At 40.0% G+C, this 22,414-nt stretch overlaps 1 protein-coding gene across 1 annotated transcript; it reads right to left on the reverse strand.

The window, feature by feature from the left end:
• Window positions 1–1,375: 1,375 nt before the first annotated feature.
• wdr26a (WD repeat domain 26a) lies at window positions 1,376–22,304 on the reverse strand. The gene is made up of 14 exons (XM_035607503.2): window positions 21,652–22,304; window positions 19,748–19,847; window positions 19,507–19,563; window positions 16,609–16,745; window positions 15,415–15,512; window positions 13,899–14,055; window positions 13,076–13,214; window positions 12,838–12,978; window positions 9,988–10,107; window positions 9,118–9,263; window positions 8,433–8,511; window positions 8,168–8,297; window positions 6,598–6,792; window positions 1,376–3,799 (listed from the first exon to the last, which is right to left on the reverse strand). The coding sequence occupies exons 1-14, from the start codon at window positions 21,939–21,941 to the stop codon at window positions 3,777–3,779; spliced, it is 1,812 nt and encodes a 603-aa protein (XP_035463396.1). The 5' UTR covers window positions 21,942–22,304; the 3' UTR covers window positions 1,376–3,776.
• Window positions 22,305–22,414: the final 110 nt, after the last annotated feature.

Below are 22,414 nucleotides of genomic sequence, written 5' to 3' on the forward strand. Positions count from 1 at the left end.
GTTCCTTTAATCCCAATAATGTGTTCTAGTCTCTGTAACGTAACATTATAGCATTTATAACATAAAAGCCATTTTTCTGTAAAAATATCTTAAATCTATTAACTGTGTAAACCTTATGCAATAAATATCATCAATATTTGGATACTTGAAATCTGTACGGACTGAATAGTCAAATCAAATGAAATAAGTTGGAACAGCTAATTGAATTAGAAACTATTTGCTCATTACCAATATGGTGTTTTTTGCACGTCTTTGTTAGGGAATTCCAACAATTGTGGACCTGAATGTATGTTACAACGAGTAACTTTTTTTATGGCCTTCCAAACAATTTTTTTTTTGACATATTAAAGTATCTTATCTCTTACATAGCCCTTTATTTTAAAGACAAAAAAGATTTGTTTACATTTGTTTTATTTGTAAACATTAGAATAAAACAGGCTTGTATATTTAGTTATGGTGAAATAATAACTAAAAGAGCACATTGTCAAACCAAATGTGTCTTCAAAAATATATACATACTTGTTTATTTCAATTTTATGAAATAATTTGAAATGATACTTTCACTTCTAACAGAGCTTTTTCTTTAACGTGTACCATTACTAGGGCCAGCCAATTTTGGGTCCCAGTTCAGCCCTTCTCTCCACGCACATCAATGAGTCTTAGACCACTTCCTGCAGACCAGGACCAACCAGCAAGACCTGTAGTTTTTGAGATGCACAGACACAGCAGTCTAGCCATCACAATTTGTCTCTTGTCAAAGTCGCTCAGATCCTTACGCTTGCCCACTGACAGGTGCCATTGTAAAGATATAATCAATGTCCTTCCATGAGTGGAATGCTGATCGGTGCACCTTGTACTAAGTGTAAAAAGCAAAGAAGTGCTTCTGAGCATCTGCTATGTTGCCTTCAGGTAGTTCAACTCCATCAGTTGTTGTCATCTTGCCATCAGACCACACCTATCTAGTCCTAATGACATTCTGATGTCGTTCTTTAGATCCTGGTGATGTGGATCAGTGAGTCGATACCTCACTCGTTCCTGGCATACAGCTTGATGTTATCCATGTAGAGGAAGCTGATGGTTTCTCCACTTCAGAACCGGTATCCTTAACCATTCTTTGTGATGATCTAACTTAGTAGGTTTAGGCCTAAGCAGAACAGCTGTGGGGACAGACCATCTCCTTGGTATATGCCCCACCTGATGGTAAGCTTTGAGTTGGCCTCTATAGTCATTTCTCAATGTCCCATTGAGTTGAGTTCTGGATGAAAGCTCCTAATGTCCCCTGTTGATGTTGATAGGTGTAACCCACTAATATATATGTTCTAGTGTTGCATTGCTCACTTTAGATATGTTGAAGGACATTTCAAAGTAAAACACATTTTAAAACCCTGAATTCTTTATTCAAAATATGCACACGTAACGTGAATGTTAAATTGTAACAGGACTCCAACAGAACAATACAATCACTTTTTGTAACAGTACATTTACAATGTAAAAGGGTTCCTGGCAGAAATGGCCTGCAAGCAACCAGAGTTCCTACTTTGGCTTCTGCTTCTTATTACAAGAGAAAAGAGGAGAAGCCTGAAATACTCAGAATAAACAAACTCAAGGAAGTTGCAGAAGCAGAAACTAGAACACCACAACTGTGATTAACTTGTGTGTGTGTGCTTGTGACATCTATTGTTGTGTGCAACTAGTGTGTGTGTGTGCTTGTGACATCTATTGTTGTGTGCAACTATTGTGTGTGTGTGTGTGTGTTTGTGTGTGTGTGTTCTGTGATAAAGCTGGTGCTGGCTGTGATGGTGCCTGGCCAGTTAAACAGGGTTCCCACAGTCTTCACTGTCCTGCAGTTACCATCCAGGACTAAGTTTCAGTAAAAACAAGTCTCATTCTACAGAATCTGTAGAAACAGTTTGAAAACATGCCACAGCAATGAGTAGACTGCAATGTGATTGTGGCTGCACTCTACGTTAGTAAATTTCAAAACAAAGTTACCTGTGTTAGCAGGTGTAATTGTGATCTCACAGTTATATATTAGAATAGGCATACACTAAAGAAAGTTAGGTGTGAAGTGCTGCTGATGAAGATCACCTTAAAAAAAAGCAGGCGTGGGAACGCTGAAAAACAAATTTCATCTGGTCTGCCATTGTACACAGCCTTATTTTACAAGCCATAAAATACAAATATACAGCATATTATGTTGAACATCATATCAGGCAGGTTTGTTCTTTTGACTCTCTGAAAGGAAACACTTTGGAGAAGTTCATACAGTATAACTTTGTTACACTTCTGTTCAAATGATTTACACACTGATGGGTTGATTAAAAATACACACCATCATTTTGTTACCATCCTGTCAGCTTACTGTCATGTGTTGACCTCAAAGGATAAGGCTTGTTGGAAAAGTTTTCTGTTGTTTTTTGAATTCTGAAAAGTAATCTCATTTACAGAATGAAGTTCTGTGTGTGTGTGTGATCTACAGCCTGATTCATTTTTATTTTATTACCATGAACACACACACACACACAGTTTATTTTGACTCATACATATCATTCTGCTACTCCAAATTCTGACTACAACACCAAATGTGGATTCATGAAAACAACAACTATATACAAATATACCATTTCTTTCTGTTTGTGACATAAAAATTAGCGAGCAGCTGTCTCAGGAAATTAGTCTTTTAAAAAAAGAAACTATGTATTTGTGAGGTGTTTTTAAAGATTTGAGCTTTGAGCTGAGCGCCACAGACAGAGGAAGGAAGTCAGAAAGTTTTAAGACACAGACTCACACACAAACACAGTGGCAAATAAAACTTAGAACATGTAACAACTGACATGAATGAAAATAAATGAATATAAAGAATGCAGTTTGTATTCAGGGACAGGTGGAAATAGAAACAGAAAGCAAACAGTGAAGCCAGAAGCAAAATAAAGAGGAAATCCACACAGAGCATGAAGAGGACTACACTCAGATCATTCATATGCAGGTAAGAGATGACAGATAATCCTCTGAACTTTATGGGTTTTAACAACATCAACTGCTGTATGCAGCCAACCATTCATGTATTCTGATTCATATAGTTGGACATACTGCAAGTGTAAAACAAAACTAACCATCAAGCATGTTGTCAAGTTGCAGTTCTGTGCCACATGCACATGAAATAGTATTCTTTTTCTGGTATACGCAGGAAAGGTGGAGGGAGAAAAACGTACTGTAAATGTTCTGCAGTAAAAAAAAAAACATAACGTAGAAATTTTAATTAAAAAATTCTTTCTCTTCAAGTGGTTTGTACAGCAATCAAATGTTCTTGCAGGTAAAATCTCTTCATGGGCTCAGGAGGCGAGAGAGGGAAAGAGTTGGAGCTTCTTCGTGTGAGCAGACCAGACACTATGAACACACACCCTCCACCATGCGCTGCTATGTCACAGCCTAGCACTTGTCAGTGATCTACTTGTATAAATAATGTTGCTGATAATAAATAAGAGGGGGTGGGTGGTCCTGGATGGTGCCGAGGGAACGGGTCCAGACAGAAGGACGAGGATGGGGAGTTGGGTCAGTTACTTGAGGTCGTGGAGCCCAGCTTCACCCAGCCGGCTCTGCTCTCAGTAAAGTGATGGAGTCTGACGTCTCTGTGTTGTGACATCCTGACACAGAGCACAAGCAGCCCCCCCCCTCCAGGAAGCAGCTGTCCAATCTCCAAAGCTTTTTCCCCACTTCATCTCTTCAAGAGTCTACAGGGTCTTAACACTCCTCAGTTTCAGAGCACCAGCCGATCATCAGCTGTCCATGCTGCAACATTCTGACAGGACAGGAAAAATACATAGGTCACTTTGTACTGACAACTAACCAGCTGCTCTGCTAACACATGCTCATCACAAGTCACAACACAAATGACTACAATGTTAGTTGTTGGTCCAATCTGACTATCCTGAGCCAATCTGAGCCTTTTCACAGATTTTCACAGATCACTCACGATGGCTGCACAGAGCTACTCAGCTGAGAATTAAGTTGTTGTTTTTATAAATCTCTCTTACCTGTGAAACACGTATAGACATAAAGCCTGGTACTACAGGTGCATCCAGTATTAGGTCCTGACTAACTGAGATTAAAAACCGGATGTCCAGAAATTTCTTGCAATTAAACTATTCGAAGTCTGAAGCAATTATAATTTCCCCCTGTGGCCCCAGTACTAGCAGGATGAGCGATCTCTCCTCTAGTCTGGGTGCATTATCCCTTCTAGACTTGACTACTGCAATGCACTTTAATCTGGTATGAGCATACGTAATACTGACTACAATTGATTCAGAACGCTGCTCCCAGGTTTTTAACACGTTCTAAGAGATGTGACCACATTACACCTGTCCTTCACTGTTTACCTGTAAGTTTTTGAATTGGTTTTAAAATTTTATTGATCATATGCTTTATTGTAAAGGCCTTTGAACTTTGCTTTTATCATACTTTTTGTTGTGAAGCACCTTGTAACCTTGTTTTGAAAGGTGCTATACAAATAAAGTCATTATTATTATTATTATTATTATTATTATTATTATTATTATTATTATTATTATATTACAAGAAATGTCTTCTTTCACCAACATAACCACATTTCATCTGACCATGGCAGAATTGATCTAAATTAATTTCAAATGAAGACTGTAAAACATATTAATATACAGTCGGGTCCATGAATATCGGGTTAGTGACAACATTTTCATAATTTTACATCTAGACACCACCACAATGGATTTGAAATGAAGCCAACAAGATGTGAGTGAAGTGTATAACTACTTAGGAATTACAGCCATTTTTTACATAGTTTCTCCATTTTCAAAGGCTCAATAGTAAGCAGACAATTGACTGACAATCACAAGTTTTTAACTTGCATTGGGAAGCTGTTAAGTGGACGTCACAATACGAGGACCAAAGAAGTGTCAGGGGAAGGAAAAAAAAAATCTAAATAAACCTCTCAAAGATAGAAAATACTTTCAAATAAAAAAATCAGGCCGTTCTTCAGAATAACAAAAAGCTCTGGCTCAGCAACACCAAAAGGCCTGGAAGACTGTGACACTACAATGGATAATCACAGTCTTCTTGGTGTAGAAAATCCCTACATAACATCCAGCCAGGTCAAGACTGCTCAAGGAGGATGGTGTATCTTTTTCTACAATTGAGAGACACCTTCATGAATATAAAAAAACAGGCTTTATCACAAGGTGCAGACCACTGGGAACACTCAAGAACAGGACAGAAAACAACAAACGTGTAGCAGACTGATGGGAGGAGTAGAGTCTGTAGAAGGAAAGTAACAGCTCGTGATCCATAGCTTCCACCTCTTCTGTTAAACATGATGTTATGGAACGGGCATGTATTGCTAATAAATGGCACAGCCTCTTAAGCAAGTGGCAACCAACGTCACCCGTTGCTTTGTGAGCTGCCATTTTGAAGCCTCTAGTTCAACATTTTGAGCAGCTGCATCTTGTTTTTTGCAACCAAAGATAGGTGCGGGTGTGTGTCTGACTGAGAGATTGTCTACTGCTCACGTCCACTTACACCTGCAAGGCTGCAACAATGCACAGATTGGACGGTACCGTTCCGGTCTGTCTATCACGCCGTATCCACTCTACAATGAATACTGTGATTTATCTTCTAGTTTACTCTAAATGAGACCACAATTTACAAAATGAACATCATGCTGTACTGGAGAAAACTTGAAACTAGAGATTTAACCATAAACTCCTCAGGAAAATGTTTACTGATGTTATAAATGAAGTGAGAAGTACAGTCATTTTCTCATAGGGTAAAATAAAAACTGGTTTCTTTTTGGTTGCCCTCTGTTGGTCATTCCAGGGAATACAGGCTTCAGGCACTTCCGAATTGGCTTCATTTTCTGGACCAGGTGACTACCTTCATATTTTATATACAGTCTATGAAACTCATCATTTTGCGAAATCCAGGATTTCAGACTTCAGGCAGATTTTAGTATTTAAATAATACTAATATTTCTAATTATGTTAGTCTGTCCAATGACTTTTGAGCCTCTGAATATGGAGGCAATAAAAATGACTGTAATTCCTGAACATTTAAATGGTAAATGGACTGTATTTATATAGTGTTTTTCTAGTCTTATGGAACACTGAAAGCGATTTACAGTACAAGTCGCATTCACCCATTCACACTTACATTCATACAGCACTGCTATTTTCCACTATTTTTCTTTCACATTCATACACTGCTGGAAAAGCCGATAGAGGTGAGAGGTGTGTCTTGCCCAAAGACACTAAATTATGCTGACTCTAGGGATCTTACCAACGACCTTCTGTTTTTTGAAGCTGAACTTTTACACTTCAATCACATCTTCATGGCTTCATTTCAAAATCCACTGTGGTGGTGCAAAGGGCAAATTAAATTTTTAATTTTTTAATTTTTTTTTTAAATTTCCAAAGAAGTCCCAATACTGGACCTGACAGTATGCTGTATCTATAGTATATAAACTCTGGCTTCTCATCCTACTTATATGAAATCAGTCTAATGAAAGCAGAAGCTGAGAGATTTCCATTTTTCCCTAATAACCATTTAAGCTATTTTTCATGTTTATACCGTTGAGCCCCTCAGCATCCTGGACTTCTAGGAAGGGGGCGGGTCCCCAGATTCGGACAGTTCCATCGTCGGAGGCGCTGGCCAGCAGTCCAGGCAGGACGGGGTTCCAGCTCACACAGTTGACAGTGCGGGTGTGACCAGTGAGCTCAGCGATTGGCAGTTCACTACGCCGGTGCCAGATGTAAACTTTGTGATCTGACAGGAAACAGAAGACATCATCAGCTGCTACCATTTTTAAATGGCAACTCCACCAATTCTACCAATTAAAATCTGTTTAATTATCATGTGGAGTGCTTTTCAGGCTTTTCGTTGCTGCATGTAGGTGAGCATACACAAGGGTGGATGGAGATGATCACCTGACTGTTTATTTTATACTTTATATTTTAGACTACTTTTTTTTTTACATCTTTTGACATCCCTGACATGCATGTTGCCATTTCATGTTTTTGGGATTAAAGTATAACTTTACCCTTAAGTTTTGGCTGAAGTGCCTCTACCCTGGAAATTCAAAAAATGCCTTTACAACGCAGTGCTGAGAGGCGGGGCTAAGACACGCCTCAACACTCCTGTGGTTAAGTGGTTTAGTAACTCTTTGAGGTAATGTGTGACCTAGTGTTAACCATTTGACCCTTCTCTGCGTGGGTTTCCAAAAATGTTGACATACACTATTATGCAAATGTTTGGACCCTCCTAAACTTATAAACCACCCACATATTATTGAGCTCATCATGCCTTAATTGACTCGCCAGGACTTAGGCAGGTGTGTCTGGAGAGAAAGGGGAGCAGAGCACATTGCCAACTGTTCAGCATGGAGGTGGAAATATTCTGCTTAGAGGGGTTTCTGCAGGAAGAACATTTTATATCACATATTCTAGAGGCAAATGTCCTGCACTAAGTAGGCATGTGTATCATTAAGATTTTCATGCCAGCACTCTGAGCCTCACAGATTTGAATAAAAATATAATAAATAACATTAATATGAAAATGAAATATAATAATGACAATTATAAAAGTACTACCTTGAACAGATGTTTGCCTAGATGTACGTACAATCCGTTGCATTGTTATAGATACCCTGTCTCATTCTTTACTTTTGAGAAAAACACTGAATGCAGGACTGTTTCTTTGCCTGTAGCAGTGGGAAGCACTGTCGTGTTTGTCATTTGTAACTAAGAGCAGCATCTGTATTTGATGTGTGTCTTTGCAAGTGCAGAGTGAGAAGTCCCTCCACTTGCGTACATGCTGAGTTTGTAGATACCACAGTCTTTGATAATTTAGTACCATGGCTTGTTTATTATTGGATGTTGGTACGCATCCCTAACAGTCAGTCAAGAAAGTGAATATGACAAAGGCTGGTTTCTAAAACAGGACAATGATCCAAAGCAGACCTGAAAACCCACTGCAGGAGAGGCTGAACCTCCATCAATCAAGAGCAAAGAGACTCTTAGCTGCTACAAAGAGTGTTTGCAAGCTGCCAGGGCGTAGGGATGTAACAAAGAATTGACTCAGTAAGGAGTCCAAACTTCTGCACACAATTGAATTATTTCTACAAAACATCATGCGGTCTTACCTTCACTACCACTAGCGATGAAGTCTTCATTGTGTCCTCCAAGGCAGGAGTGAATGGTGTAGAAGCCCTGGGTAACCCCTTGGTACTTCCTCACCAGCACCCGGTCCTGCAGGTCCCATAGGTGCACTCCCTACATATGGATATGATTTATTGAGAAGCGCATTTCAAAATGTAACTGAAATGAACTGCTACTGTTGCAATGAGCGCAAATTCAAATGACAGATATCTTGTGGTGTGAGACGTGAGGAAGTAACAAGCTTCTTACCTGTGTAGCAACATTGAGAAGAGCTAACCTTCCATTTTTGGAAACGGTGAAAGACATGATAGGATGGTCCTCCTGAACTCTGGAATGATACATTACATGCTTGTATTATGACACAGCTGATTCTTTCATTAATTCAAGTCAAGTATCAAGCCCTCGTAAAACAACAGTGATCAAGAGACGACATAACCCCCCTGGCAAACCCAAAATATTAACCCACTTTAATACCTGATTAAAATAATGATTTAATTTCACGAAAATTTTCCAAATGGTTTTTGAGTTCTGCAGCAGAAATAACATCACTACAGAGGGACACATGGACAGACAGATGCACAGTGTCTTTGAAGATTGAAGTCTTTAGAACCTTGAGCTTGAATTATTGCTAACATTTTGATTACTCGTGTGTTAAGCCTAAATGTAAAAGGGACCAATTTGAACACAATGAAATGTGTTAACAACATAGTTGCTCTTGGTCAATTTCTGAAATTTAGAACAAGTACCAGGCTGTAATTCTGACCATAAGATTTTGCTTTTTTTCAGCAGATCCTGAACAACATCAGAGGCAAAGGATTGCAGTTATTATGTTAATCAATGTAATGTTGAAAACCACTTCTGTACTGTGTATCTACAAAAGTAGCACGAAAAGTGAGTGTTGTGGTAACTCAGCCCAATCAAGGTGGTGACATACATGTTTCTGTCTGTCAGGTCTTCAAAGTTGTATCCTCGGATACGTTGGTGGGTGTCAGATGCCAGGACGGCCCGGCCGTCACTCAGACACCACAGGCACTGCACCCGAACTCCTTCCCACGAGTCTAGCAGGTTTCCATCCAAGTCCTGGGAGTCAGGAGAAAACACAATGCATTCAGGAACAATATCAACACCACAATGCTGCAGTGAAACTCCAGATTTTAGAACTTTTAATGATTCTGGAGTAGTTTGAGCAGTGAGGCCAACAAACACAATGACTGTAATCTGCTCAACCGACACACACACACACACACACACACACACACACACACACACACACACACCCACCCACACACGCACACACGCACACACGCACACACGCACACACGCACACACATCCCAATTTTTGTGTTGTTAAAGGTTTGTCATGTTTTGTCTTGAATGGACTACTTGTGTGACTATGTTTGTGTTAAATTGAGGAAATGGAGACAACAAACTCTGAACGCAAAGAGTGATGAAGAGGTTTCTTAATGTAAAGGAATGTTTTTTAGTTTTTTACATACCATCCCGGTTAGACCCAGAGGCTCATGTCATTTTAATTACACATTGGAGGTTCTTCTACTGAACAGACAAACAGTATTTCATCAAAAGACTGGATACATTTGTAAATAGGATATATTTTTAAGTTGATGTCTTAGTATCAGTATCACGCTAACTTTGAGCTGGACAGGTAAAAGCTGCAATACACTGTCAGTGCATTTACATTAAATGTGTTTTTCAAAAATGAATGACTGTGATGTAAAGGCATGGTATGTAATGGCCAGAGCTTGTGGGCATTGACAGCACAGTGTGTTCTGTGAAAGATACTCACACACTGGTAGAACTGGCCTCTCTGGCCACCAGTGACGAAGCGTTTGCCATCTGGATTCCAGGCCACGCTGGTTAGGCTATCTTCATGAGACTGACTAATCTTTGTTCGTAGCTCTCCCGTCTACACAGCACAGCAAAGAGGAGGGAGATACATGACTGAAAAGTCACCACACACTACTACACACTGATTTCAAGATTTTAAGGAACATGAAAACACAATTTCTTACTGATAACGCCAGATCACACTCAAGGCACTTTACATAGTATGTCGAGACCTTTCAATATTACAGAGAAACAATGAGCAGCACCTGTTGACAATGGAGAAAAACCCCTCCCTTTTAAAAGGAAGAAATATGTAGCAGAACACAGACTCAGTTGGGGGCGGCCATCTGCCTCGACCGGTTGGGGTGAGACGAGAGAAGAGGAGAGTGGAGAGAGAGATTACAGGAATAGTTGTGGAACCAGTGTTTTTAAGCTCTGTCAGACTGGTTCTTCAAATGACAATAATAGTGGCACCAGCTAATAAAAATAATAATCATAATTACAACAGGTCCTCACTCTGACTTTAGGACCCTAATAATAATAATAATAATAATAATTATATTAATAATAATAATTAGAGCGGAGAGTGTGTCTGCCTCCCGAACACAAAGTGGGAGCTGGTTTCAGAGTAGAGGAGCCTGGTGGCTGAAGGCTCTGTCTCCCATTCAACTTTTACAGACTCTGGGAACCACATGTAGTCCTGAGTTTACAGAGTGAAGTAATCTATTGGGACAATATGGAACTATGAGCTCTTTAAGATATTATGGAGCTTGCTCATTAAAGGGCTTTGTATGTAAGAAGCAGGATTTTGAAATGATTCTGAATTTGAAAATTAACTGGAGGCTTTTCAAAGACTTATTGGGAAACATCTTTACAGTAATGAATTAGAGTAGTGCAGCCTACAAATAACAAATGGTAAATGGAATGTATTTATATAGCGCTTTTCTAGTCATATAGACCACTCAAAGCGCTTTACAGGAAAGTCACATTTACCCATTCACACACATTCACTTACCACACATTTTTATGTCACACATTCATACACTGTGGGAAAAGCCGTCAGAGACATTACGTCCTGAGCCACAGCTGCCCTTGCCAAATGCATTGACTAGTTCTTCAGCATCCTTTTGAGAAAGGATGTTTCAAATTTTCTTAATATTGCGCAGGTGAAAAAAGGCTGTCCTATAGAGACTTGCTTTATGTGCGAGTCAAAGGACATGTCCTGGTCAAAAAATAACTCCAAGGTTCCTCAGAGTATTGCTAGAGGCCAAAGTTATGCCACTAAAAGTAACTATATTGTAAGGTAATGTTTCTCTGAGGTGATAAGGACCATTTGTACTACTTTTATCTGGTTTCATAGATGACTATGACTAACTTTGAGAATTGATGAGTCGTTGTTAACATTAACAAGCTGAAACATATCTGATAAGTATGACTTAAACCATCCTATTGCAGATGCATTAATCGCAATAACGTGTTCTAATCTCTGTAATAGAATCTTGTGATAGTGTCAAATGCAGCACTAAGATCTAGCATGATAAGTATAGACACATGTCCACTGTCTGAGGTCGTTGGTAACCTTCAACAGTGCTGTTTCTGTGCTATGATGTTCTTGAAATCCTGACTAAAGTCCTTTTGTCAATGTTTTATAGAAAAGGATGGGAGGTTTGATATAGATCTATAGTTAGCTAAATAAAAAGGGCAAAATATCTGGGTAGGTTTAATTACTGCCACCTGGTCTGGTCTCTAGCCTGTTAGTAGAGATAAATTGATCACAATCATAACAGAACAATGGCACCTGGCAGGAGTAAAATACTGAAAATTACTTGAACTAAAGATGTAACTCAGATACCACTACTGATAGAAAGTATGGATAGAACTACAAAGATAAGTTGTAATAAGATAAAAATGATGGATAGAAATACACAGATAATTTCAAATAAAAAAGTCTGTATTAGTACAATGATCAGTGCTATAATATAAATACTGTAGAATGAGGGAGTTATGGGTCACTGTAATAACTCCTGTATGAACACAACAACACTGTAAGTGAGGGGTCCTCTTCTGTGTATGACTTCTGAATTTCAGCCTAAGCCATTGAGTCTTTAGCAGTCTAAATTACACTAATCAAATTCATATCTTCCAAATTCAATATCTCTGCCCTGCAGCTAAGCAAGGAAACAGTCTGTGGAAACATTCAGTCTACTAAAAAGACTGTATACTTGGAAGATATCCACATGATTTGAATAACTCCCGCGAAAGCCTCATATGAACTTCAGCTGAAATTTAGTTGGCTGGTTGTTATAAATCCCAATGTTTGTAATTATGAGCTGCATAGTAAATCACAGATCACAATTGGATTTTACTCGACAATAAGCTGGTATTTGGCTTAGCTAATGTTTTGGTATTATATTTGATTTTGAGCATTAAGAAGTGCAACGTCAATTAATTTCAAGCTAAATATTAAATAAGGTCACAGGCAATTAATTGTTTTCACTGATATTCAAGTCTCACTACATTTTCTCCTATGATTACAGAACTGATTTCTATGACAAAATGTTGTTTTCTTGCAGGGACTGAATGAATACACTGCCTGCTTTTAAAGCTGTCAAAGTCTGTGACAAAAAAAAATACAACAATAAAATCATGCTGACTGACCCTAGCTGCCTCAACACACTTGTGATTAGCTGGTGGCCCATGCACTTTGTTCTTGCTTGACTTGTTTGATATTCCTAAATGTGGATCACAGCTCAGTCAGACAGGAAGGAAGCCAGCGTGCTGCTGATATGCACATCCAATGATGCTTTACCTGTACATTCCACAGCCACAGCTCTGAGCAGTCATCAGGACCACAAGCTATCAGATAGACATCATCAGGACTCCATGACAGGTATGAAACACCATAAGCATGACCCTCCAGGGTCTTCATCAACTTCAGCTGCTGGGTTTCCTGTTGACAAACAGATAAATCAGTCATTTATCCATTATTTCAGCTTTCACATTCCGACTAATTTCCTGTTTGAACTGATGATTGAATGATTGATTACCACGTCGACATGCCACACGATGACTGTGGTGTCTTTGGACCCGGTTGCCAGTTTTGTGCCATCATTGGAGAACTTGCAGAACCAGACTTCGTTGCAATGTTCAGTGAGAATTTGCTGAGTGTAGCAGGGAAACTGTTTCCTAAAGTTTAGGAAGACACACGAACATCAGGCAGATGGCTCATGCATCATAATGCACACTAAAATTGTTGCAGTGGAAATGGTGGAGATTTATACAGATCTAATACTTGAACTCTCTGGAATTTATTTGACAGAAATCTGTCATAGCAACAGAGAACTTTAATCCCTGAGTAAGACTTTTAAGAACTTGTGCCAGTTATATTTTTCAGTTTTAAATTTAATGTATATTTGCAGTACATGTGTGTAAAAAATAATCATAAGCACAAATCTGCTTGGCATATGTACTGTGTCAGTATTTATTGGGGACATGGGTCCACCCAAAAGAAACTAGATTGTATTTGCAGGACATACAGGTGGGCTGATCTGAGGTTATCTGCAGTTTTGTGTGATGTACTGTCACATTCAGATGTGCAAAGCACAAGCTCCATCAGCTCCCACTTCTTGATGTAATGCAAAGTGACACATAGACAACTGATTTTCAGTAACCTTGTTATCACAGATCCAAAGTGATGGCCTGCTGCTGTTATTCTGCTGCATTAAAGTCTGGACTAAGGAGGGTAAAAACAGGGGCCTTGATTTTTATTTCTGTTTGAGTATTGTGTTTACATCTTTCACCCAGAGCCTGGTTGCATTTCTTTAATTTTTACCTAAGCACTGCTGAGGTACAGCGTGTGTGGGTGCTTACCGGCTACAGGCATGGTCCAGGAGCATGGACACAGAGTCCAGTCCACTGTCCAGCTTAGTGTTGTGATAGAGGCAGCGTTCCCTCTGCAGCTCAACTGCCTGTTTTAGCAAAGTCTGCAGGCGGCGGGGGGGCAACATCAGTGAGGGAGGTAGGTAGGCTGCACATACACGTGTACACACACACACACACACACACCGATTAATTCAGAACATTAGGCAGCCAACTACTCTACACTTCATTAGAATATACAAACAGCTTTATTTATGTATGTATGCATCCTGCTTAAGTTCCTGCCTTTCTCATTACATCAAGCTCTGTGCTGAGACAAACTGTCTTCCATTAATTAACAGATACTTGTAGAAGCCTTTGAGTCAGCAGCAATGCAGGCTTTCCAAGTGACTGCTACAGCTTCAACAGTGATGGAAGAAGAAGACTGATCTCATTGACAACGCACCAAACACAGTGATCCTCTCCTCTGCCCTGGACCCGCAGTTCAGAAAACAGAAGTTTCTGACACCTGTGGAAGTCATTACTTTACAAGCCAAAGTGCACCTTTCATTTAGAGAATCCAAACAGCTCTTATCATAGCTGCCGATGAAATAATTCATTGCGAGATTTAGGAAACTTCCGAGGCAAATTTGACAACTCGACCACACCACAACTCTGCTTGGTGGCTCCTGAGCTTGGATCAGTTGACAATAACTTGTCAGCCACAGATATAAAACCATACTTTTCCGTCTCGGTTGGTCCTTTGGCAGGCTCTCACGTTGCTGCCTTTTGGAAGTTTTAGCAGTCTGCCATTGTCAGGCCTGCGTGGAGGTCATGGTCCTCAAAGAGTAGAGGCCTTCCCCAGTAGAGGGGAATTAGAGAGGAGAGATGTTTCATCCTTGAAGTTAGAGGCTGAAAGAGACTTTACTCCCCTCAGGGAAGCATGAGAAAGAGGTAAGCAGTGGGGGCACTGGGGTTTTAAGGGACTAGTGACCCCCTTGGGTCTGGGACACACAGTGACCAATAGTAGCTGGAGGTTGGAGGACATAGCTGGAGGTTGGAGGACATTTCACACCCAAGGTGTGATAAGGTGAGGCATCATGGGAGTCTGAGTTTCTTAGTCTTTTCCTTTTTCTTTGGAACAAAAGGACCACATAGTCAAATCCTCCATTTTGTGAGGCACATTTCTCACCCCAAACATGCACGACAGATGGCCGCCCACAACTGAGTCTGGTTCACACACACACACACACACACACACACACACACACACACACACACACACACACACACACACACACACACACACACACACACACACACACACACACACACACACACACACACACACACACACACACACACACACACACACACACACACTCTCTCTCTCTCTCATTTGTAGAGGACCATGATGTTCTCTGGTGAATCTTAATAAACATTGTGTTTTAAAAATCAAAAAATCAAAATCTCTCTCTCTCTCCTTTAAACCCCCTGTTAACAAAAGTTTTAGTCAGCCTGCACTCACTCTGGAGTTTGTCCAGCAGCTTTGTTCGGGATGCTGTGCCTTTGCCTTCCCACTCTGCTTTTGCTCGCAGGTCCTCTGCGTGACTGCACATCAGGTACCTTCAAAACAAATAATTTTGTTTTGAAATGTTAACATTTTAAAGGGAGCTTACACAAATGAATCACAGTGGATCTGCCAAGAATCCTCTTTCACATCGAAAATAATATTGAAAGATTCTCTGTAGCCATCAAACCAACTCCAGTGACATTGTGTTTTCCTACTGATAGTTGTATGGTTGAAGTATTATACCATCAGCATACAGTGTATTCAGAAATAATTCAGACCCCTTCACTTTTGTCATTTTGCATCTTTAAGACAAAATAAAAAAACCTCTCTTGATCATCTGATCAACTGTTTCTACACCATGGTTGGAGTCCACATATGGTCAAGGTAACTAATTGGACATGATACATATAAGGTTTCTCAGCTGAGGTCATATCAGAGCAAAAACAAAGACATGAGAGAGAGGACAGCAGGAGGACAAATGTCTTCACCCGGCTGAGGAGTTTTAGAAATGTCCTGGACAGAAATAGAAGCTGCAGGAGAAGGAGAATAAAACAGTAGTAGAAGTGAAACTACTTGGAAAACAACAGTCATCACACGTTGACATTTTCCCCAGCACCACAAACATAAAGGGCAGATCATTTGGTGGACAGTTACCTGAAGTCATAATATTTCTCTCATGAAATACCAAACCATTTCACTGATTAACATAATTGTGAAATATCATGAAAAAAAATTCCAATTGTTTTTCAAGTTCTGCTCGAGAAACAGAATAATTATAGACGGATTGATGGATGGAGGCACAGACAGACTGACATAATGATCATTTTATTACCCACATACCCCATATAAATCAACTAGTTTAAAATATGAAGTTGATTAAAATTCGACCGAATACTACGTTAAATGTTTAAAAGGGGGAGGCACATTTTTGTCAATTTTTGCCACCCCTGTCAATCAAATTGCATGTTTTAATCACTGCTGTTCAAATCAGTGACAGTGAAGTAAATGGAGAGGCTACGAGAATCATTCCTACTATACCTTTAAGGTATCACATACATGATATACTGCAAAATAGAAAAAGCTAAACTTAATATTTGAGTGCAGGTAAATTCTCTGTGTGAATAATAACTGTGCGGCTGGTGAACTGACCCGCTCAGGATGTGGATACGCTCTGTGTTGTATTTAAGAGGAGTGAGCTCAGCTCTGAGGACCTGCAGGGCCTCTAGGACCTTCCCATCCTCGAGATACTCCAGATACTTCTGCTGCAGCAGTAGGAACTTCATTCGCTGTACAGGAGGACAAGGAGAGGACAGGGCCAAAAATAACAAAAGTCTACGGACTGTGTTCTGCAACATTTACCCCTATGACATCAAGATACAATTCTAGTACTTAATTACTAAGACAGATGAATGACATGTATGCATTTTTTTATCTGGTCCATCTAACTTCCATCTATTTTGTTCTGTACATGTGGTTCACATTGCTGAAACACTTCCAGGTGATTAGAGACAGAGAGTAATAACTTGCAGTGTTGCTGCTGCCAAATTTGAAATAAGGTTATCCAAAAACAACATAACAGTTTGCTCTTTCAGACAAAAGGGACATCAGAAGTTTAGTAAGTCATCACTGGAAATAACCATTTAACTTCAGCTGTGTCTGTTGTAATGGCCATGGTCTTCCTGTTTTGACAGATAAAAGCTGCTGGACTACGATGTAAATAATAGCTCACAAAATTGTATGCGGTTGCCATTAATGTGGCATGACTTCTGCCACTCAGCTCATGTGCATAGGTTCAAATTTGCATAATTTGATGAGAACTATGTTTGACTGAAATTAGGACTTGTTCTTTCCCATTAGATAGTTATCAACTCTGCAGCATTGTAAAATTAAATTAGCATGGATAATCTTACAATTTATGTGATTTATCATTTATTGCTTTATTCTGTCTTTAATTTATTTACTTTAAAAAAAATTTTGGAGGACAATCACTTGTTATGCTTATAAAGAATATATACAGTAAAACACTGCAGGCCTAAGGTCCTGATGATGGTGACAGAAATTATTGGAAAATAAAAGTAGTTTATTGGAAATGCATAGCGGCACTTTCACTACAATTTCCCTGCCCACTTTACTCAGTGATTTGATAACATTAATGAAATTAATTTAAAAGAAATTCCAATTGCACGCAAATATATTGACACTCTCACGTTTAAATAAACAATGAGTGGTTATGATTAAAGATGGCTCAGAATTAGTCATCAGATCATTGTCATTACTTTTAGCTTTTTAATATGTTCAAATATGTGATCTGGGTCCAACCACTTCTTCTGGATGAAATAACTTTAAAATGAATGTACACATAATTTGTTTCATGCTTGCATAGCCAGAGGAAAGTATTAAACCACCAGTTAAAAGGTAACAGAATACAGGAAATTACATACACGCTGTTGAAAATGTTCTTTGGCAGGACCCCAAGTCCCCTGATGAATGTCACAGCCCCATTTTCTATGCTTCCTACATACATCTAGTTTATCTGAGGCCTGTACTACGAAGCAGGATTAGCAATTATCGAGGTTACTTAAGCTTTAACTCTGTGTTTTCTGTCCTGCAAAGCTGGTTGTCTTATTGATGGGGTAAATCACCATGGTAACTTATGTTGAACCGTCACAAACAGTCAGCGTCCCAACAACTGACCAATCATCACTGGAAAACCAGAGTCATCATTCTACAGGATCCTGACTGGGACAAAAGAGGTCACAGTAAAGTGACAAATAATAAAGAGCAGCAGATATTTAAAGCTAAGAAGAATCATGTTATTGTTCCTGACTTTTCATGTGTTCACTCTGGTTCTAAAACAGAATTTCTAATACACAGAGAAAGAGTTTATCATGCTAAATAAATACATAGGCTAATTAATATTATAGCTTCATCTGAATTCAACAGAGATGATATGATTCCCGACAGAATACCTGACAGGAACAACTCTCCTATATACTCTCTGCTTTAGAAGCAGAAACAGGTTGACATCACTTCAGCTTCTCTTCATAATAGTTTGATCACCATTAGACTACTATGCCTAATCAAATTATCACACAGCAGGTATTCCAACAAAGAAAATGTGTTCACACTGCACAGAGAAAAGGTGGAGTGGGAGCTCAGCAGCTAACACCGCAGACACACCGAGTGATGCCTGTCTCCGGGAACTGGGACTAAAAAACGGCCATGGACTTTCCCCCCAAAATAGGCCCGGTAGGCACGTAGAACCATAAGAATTGGCAAATTCAACTTTGTTTTGATATACGGAATAGGAGTTTGTGACCAGTTCCTGAGCAATTTAAACAGGGACAAATTGATGTAAATTTGGATGTTGGCTTGGTTAAATTACACAATCAAAATAATTGCAATAAATAATTTGTCTTGATTCATTTTACTATAGTGTTGTTCAGGGTTTGATTTGTGACAATACACATAATGGAAGATGACCATCTTGTATCACGGGGTGGCTTCGAACTCACAAACTTCGCCAGCAATGACGCTAAATGTATAGGCTTAATTTAGTCAGTGTCACGCATTCTAATGTGTCGGCGAGTGAGGTTTACATAATGCCCAGTAGAGTACTCGACTGGCAGACCACCGCACAACAAATCAAAACATACAAGATTTAAATCGCCCTTTTAAATACCAGCCGGGTTGCCGGACTTCTCCAAAACATCCAGAGGGCCAGTCCACCCCTTATCTGTCTTTGTTCCGGTTGAGGCTCGTGTGTATTCTACTCTGTCTGTCCTGCTCTTTTCATCGTGTAGACAGCTAATATACTGAAAGAAACACGCACAGAATGAACCTGTTATGAATGTACCAGAATGCCTTCAAACAGTTAAATAATCAGTAGTCTTAGCAACCAAGTACTGTTTGAGGTAAGGATATAAGTCAAGTAGTGTTTTTGGCTTTTGTGTTTGTGCACTGCAAATAAAAAGTTAAGTTGCTGATGAGACAGCACAGCATTCGAGACAAAAGTGTTTTCTGAGGACTGCTGGACTTGCCACTTACCACTATAGCACTTGGAGAATGCATCATTGCTTTCAGCTCATTCAGATCACTCTCAGCCTGAATAAATAGAGGGGAAAGATAGGTTTTGCAAGGTTAGGTTGACCAGCAGAGAGTTCAAGCACAGGAACCTGGAATCTTTCTTGGCTAACTACATTGATATGAGATATGATGCACAGATTACTGTTAACAAAGTCTCCTAATAATATGGATATGGATAACACTGCAGATAACTTGTTTCAACCTTGTCCCACTCTCCTTCCATGACATGATTGCGGAATTTGGTGGCAGAGGGGTGCTCCAGCCTGCAGCCAGACTCCTGCATTAGGAGGTCCAACGTCTGACTGTAAAATATGTACACAGCAGAACAGAGAAGAAAACTCAATTAACATCACAAGCAATGACCTTGTTTTCCTCACCTCCTTTTTACTGCTCATAGAGAAAAGTTACAGTGCACGGAGCAAAGAATCAAACCTGACCAGGTTTGATTCTTTGCTCCATGGGTTGACCCATAACGCATGAAACATGATAATTAATTAAATATTCAATTCATTATTCTATTGACAGAAAATTAACAACATAAGTTTGATATTCATGTAATAATTGCTATCAATGGTTGCACCGTCTCCAATGTGAGAATGTTTTGTTTTGTCTGTTTTAGATGTAAAATATCTTCAGGGTTTGGACTGTTGGTGCGACAACAGAAGACATTTGAAGAAGTCACCACGGTGTGTAAGTACTTAGTAGTAAATATTATCTTCAAATTAACAAAACTATTGACACTGATTATGCTTTATACATCTGCTAGTCATGACCAGGGCACTGGATCACAAAGCAGGATCTACGTTTATCGAGGTGACTTCAGGTTTGACTCTGGGTTGTCATTCCTACGAAGCTGATTCATTTTTCACCGGGATAAATCAGTGTTAACCTGCTTTAGAGAAGATTAAGTTCGAGATAAGAGATCAAAACCGATCAACGGCCAAATACTGACCAATCAAATCACATAGTCATCATTCTAAATGATCCTGTCAGGGACAAAAGAGTTTACAGTAAAGTGACAAATAATAAAGAGCAATAGAAATTCATAAACGAGTGGGATAGTGTTGCTGTTCCTGACTTTCCACTCTGGTTTTAAAACAGAACTTCTAATAAACAGAGGGAGAGTTTATCACACTAAATAAAACCATGAGTTATTTAATAAAGCTTCCCTTTAATTCAATAAAGATCATTTGATTCTCGACAGAATCCATTAGTGTTTTACTTTCTTTCTCTTTCTCTTATATCACTGCAGCTCGGAACAACAGGAGGAGACTGTGTGCCTATAAAGAATAAAAAAAAACTAAGTAGTATGCAATTCTATAGAAAAATGATCCACATACTGTTCATCCATGATTATGAATGTACAATTCAGTGTGATTGACCTCATCACACCTTAACTTCTCCTCTCCTCTGCTTTAGCAAAACAAACTGTGACATCACTTCAGTTACCTTAATAATAGTTTGATCATCGTTAGACAAAGGGGCAAAAAATATCAAGTTCATAGTAAACTCTTCATTGCAGTATATTCCGTGCTATCTTTACATATGAATCTTTTTCTTTTGGTGGTTCTTTCCTATGATCATATTATGAACATTTCACTTTGTAGACTTCCAATTTCCCATGTAGTATCCGAAATGAACTGCAGGTTTCTTCTCGTTCATATTTAGAACTTTATTCTTTATTGTGATTAACGACTCCGCCTCTTCCACGTGAACGCGCTCGTAGCTGGATGAATAAGAAAACCCAAGGTGCAGTTCATCGGTTCGACTGCTTTTAGGTTTAGTTAAGCCAGACAACCAAAACATGTCACATGGGTGTGATGAACTTGCTTCGTAATACAGGCCCCTGCATGCCCTCTGTTGCTGTCAACCACCGCGCTGTTAAACTGGGATAAAGCTCACTTCAAATTCAATCTAAAACATCCGAGAGCTGGGAAGTTATCCGCTTAGTGGTTACGCAAAAAAGCACCTTCGAGGCCTACCGACTCCTCGCTGTGAATCAGGGTGTACAGGACTGGCCTGTTGTCTTAGGAGTGCAAGGCGGATCCGAGTGAGACATCAACTGACAGCTGGCTGAGGACTCGGTCGTTCAGTTGATCGACTTACTTGAGACCGAGGTCGTGTAAGTGTTGTCCTATCAGTCGGATGACGTCCTCCTCGGACTGAGACAGACGCTTCTTCTTCTTCATGTCCGACGTGCCACTGGTGTTGTTGGACGCAGGCGGCTCTGACACTCCGTTGTTGTTGTTGTTGTTGCTGACAGTGTTTCCGTTGTTGGTGACCGACCCGAGTCCGTTGGAGTGAGCGACCCCGCTGGAGGAGGACTCGCTGTTCTGCGCGCCGTTTCGGCGGGACAGTTCTGAACCTCGGCCCTGTCCTGCCCCGTTAGTCTGCATGTTACTGCGGCGAAGACAAGTGGCGCGATGTGTGTACTGAGCGAACGACGGGGAAAAAACCCCACCAGCCGTTCGTCCGCCGACAGGCCCACTGACCCAGACGCAGCAACTGGACTGCCCTGTCGCCTCTGCGGCCGGTTTTTCCGCGTTTGTTGTTTTTTTTTTTTCGCGGCGGTGGCGGCGACAATAAAGCGCTTTTCGGCTCGGGAACAAGAAGAAACCGAGTTATTTGGACGGCAGCATTTTGTGAACGTCGGCGTTCTGCGGCGCTGTCAGCTGGCGTCAGTGCCGCGGTGAAGTTGACGGGCACAGCTTGTTGTTATTATTGCGCCCAGACAGCTGCAGCGCAGCTCTATCGGGGACAAACGTGGTGACGTCGACGGAAATTCCTTCACGTTGGTTTGTGCGCGCTGCGTCACGAGCTACGTCACGTTGTAGTTCAGTGCAGTGTACTGTAGTTCAGATGAGTGCCG

This window comes from Scophthalmus maximus, chromosome 10 (assembly GCF_022379125.1).
Source record: "Scophthalmus maximus strain ysfricsl-2021 chromosome 10, ASM2237912v1, whole genome shotgun sequence".
NCBI classification, from domain to species: Eukaryota; Metazoa; Chordata; class Actinopteri; order Pleuronectiformes; family Scophthalmidae; genus Scophthalmus; species Scophthalmus maximus.

Coding starts and splice junctions, on each gene's coding strand:
- wdr26a (XM_035607503.2), bottom strand. CDS start 21,941: ATGCAGACTAACGGGGCAGGACAGGGCCGAGGTTCAGAACTGTCCCGC. Junction 9,264..9,987: donor GAGGCCAGTTCTACCAGTGT/GTGAGTATCTTT, acceptor CCTGACTCCCAG/GACTTGGATGGAAACCTGCT. Junction 8,298..8,432: donor TTCTCAATGTTGCTACACAG/GTAAGAAGCTTG, acceptor ATCCATATGTAG/GGAGTGCACCTATGGGACCT.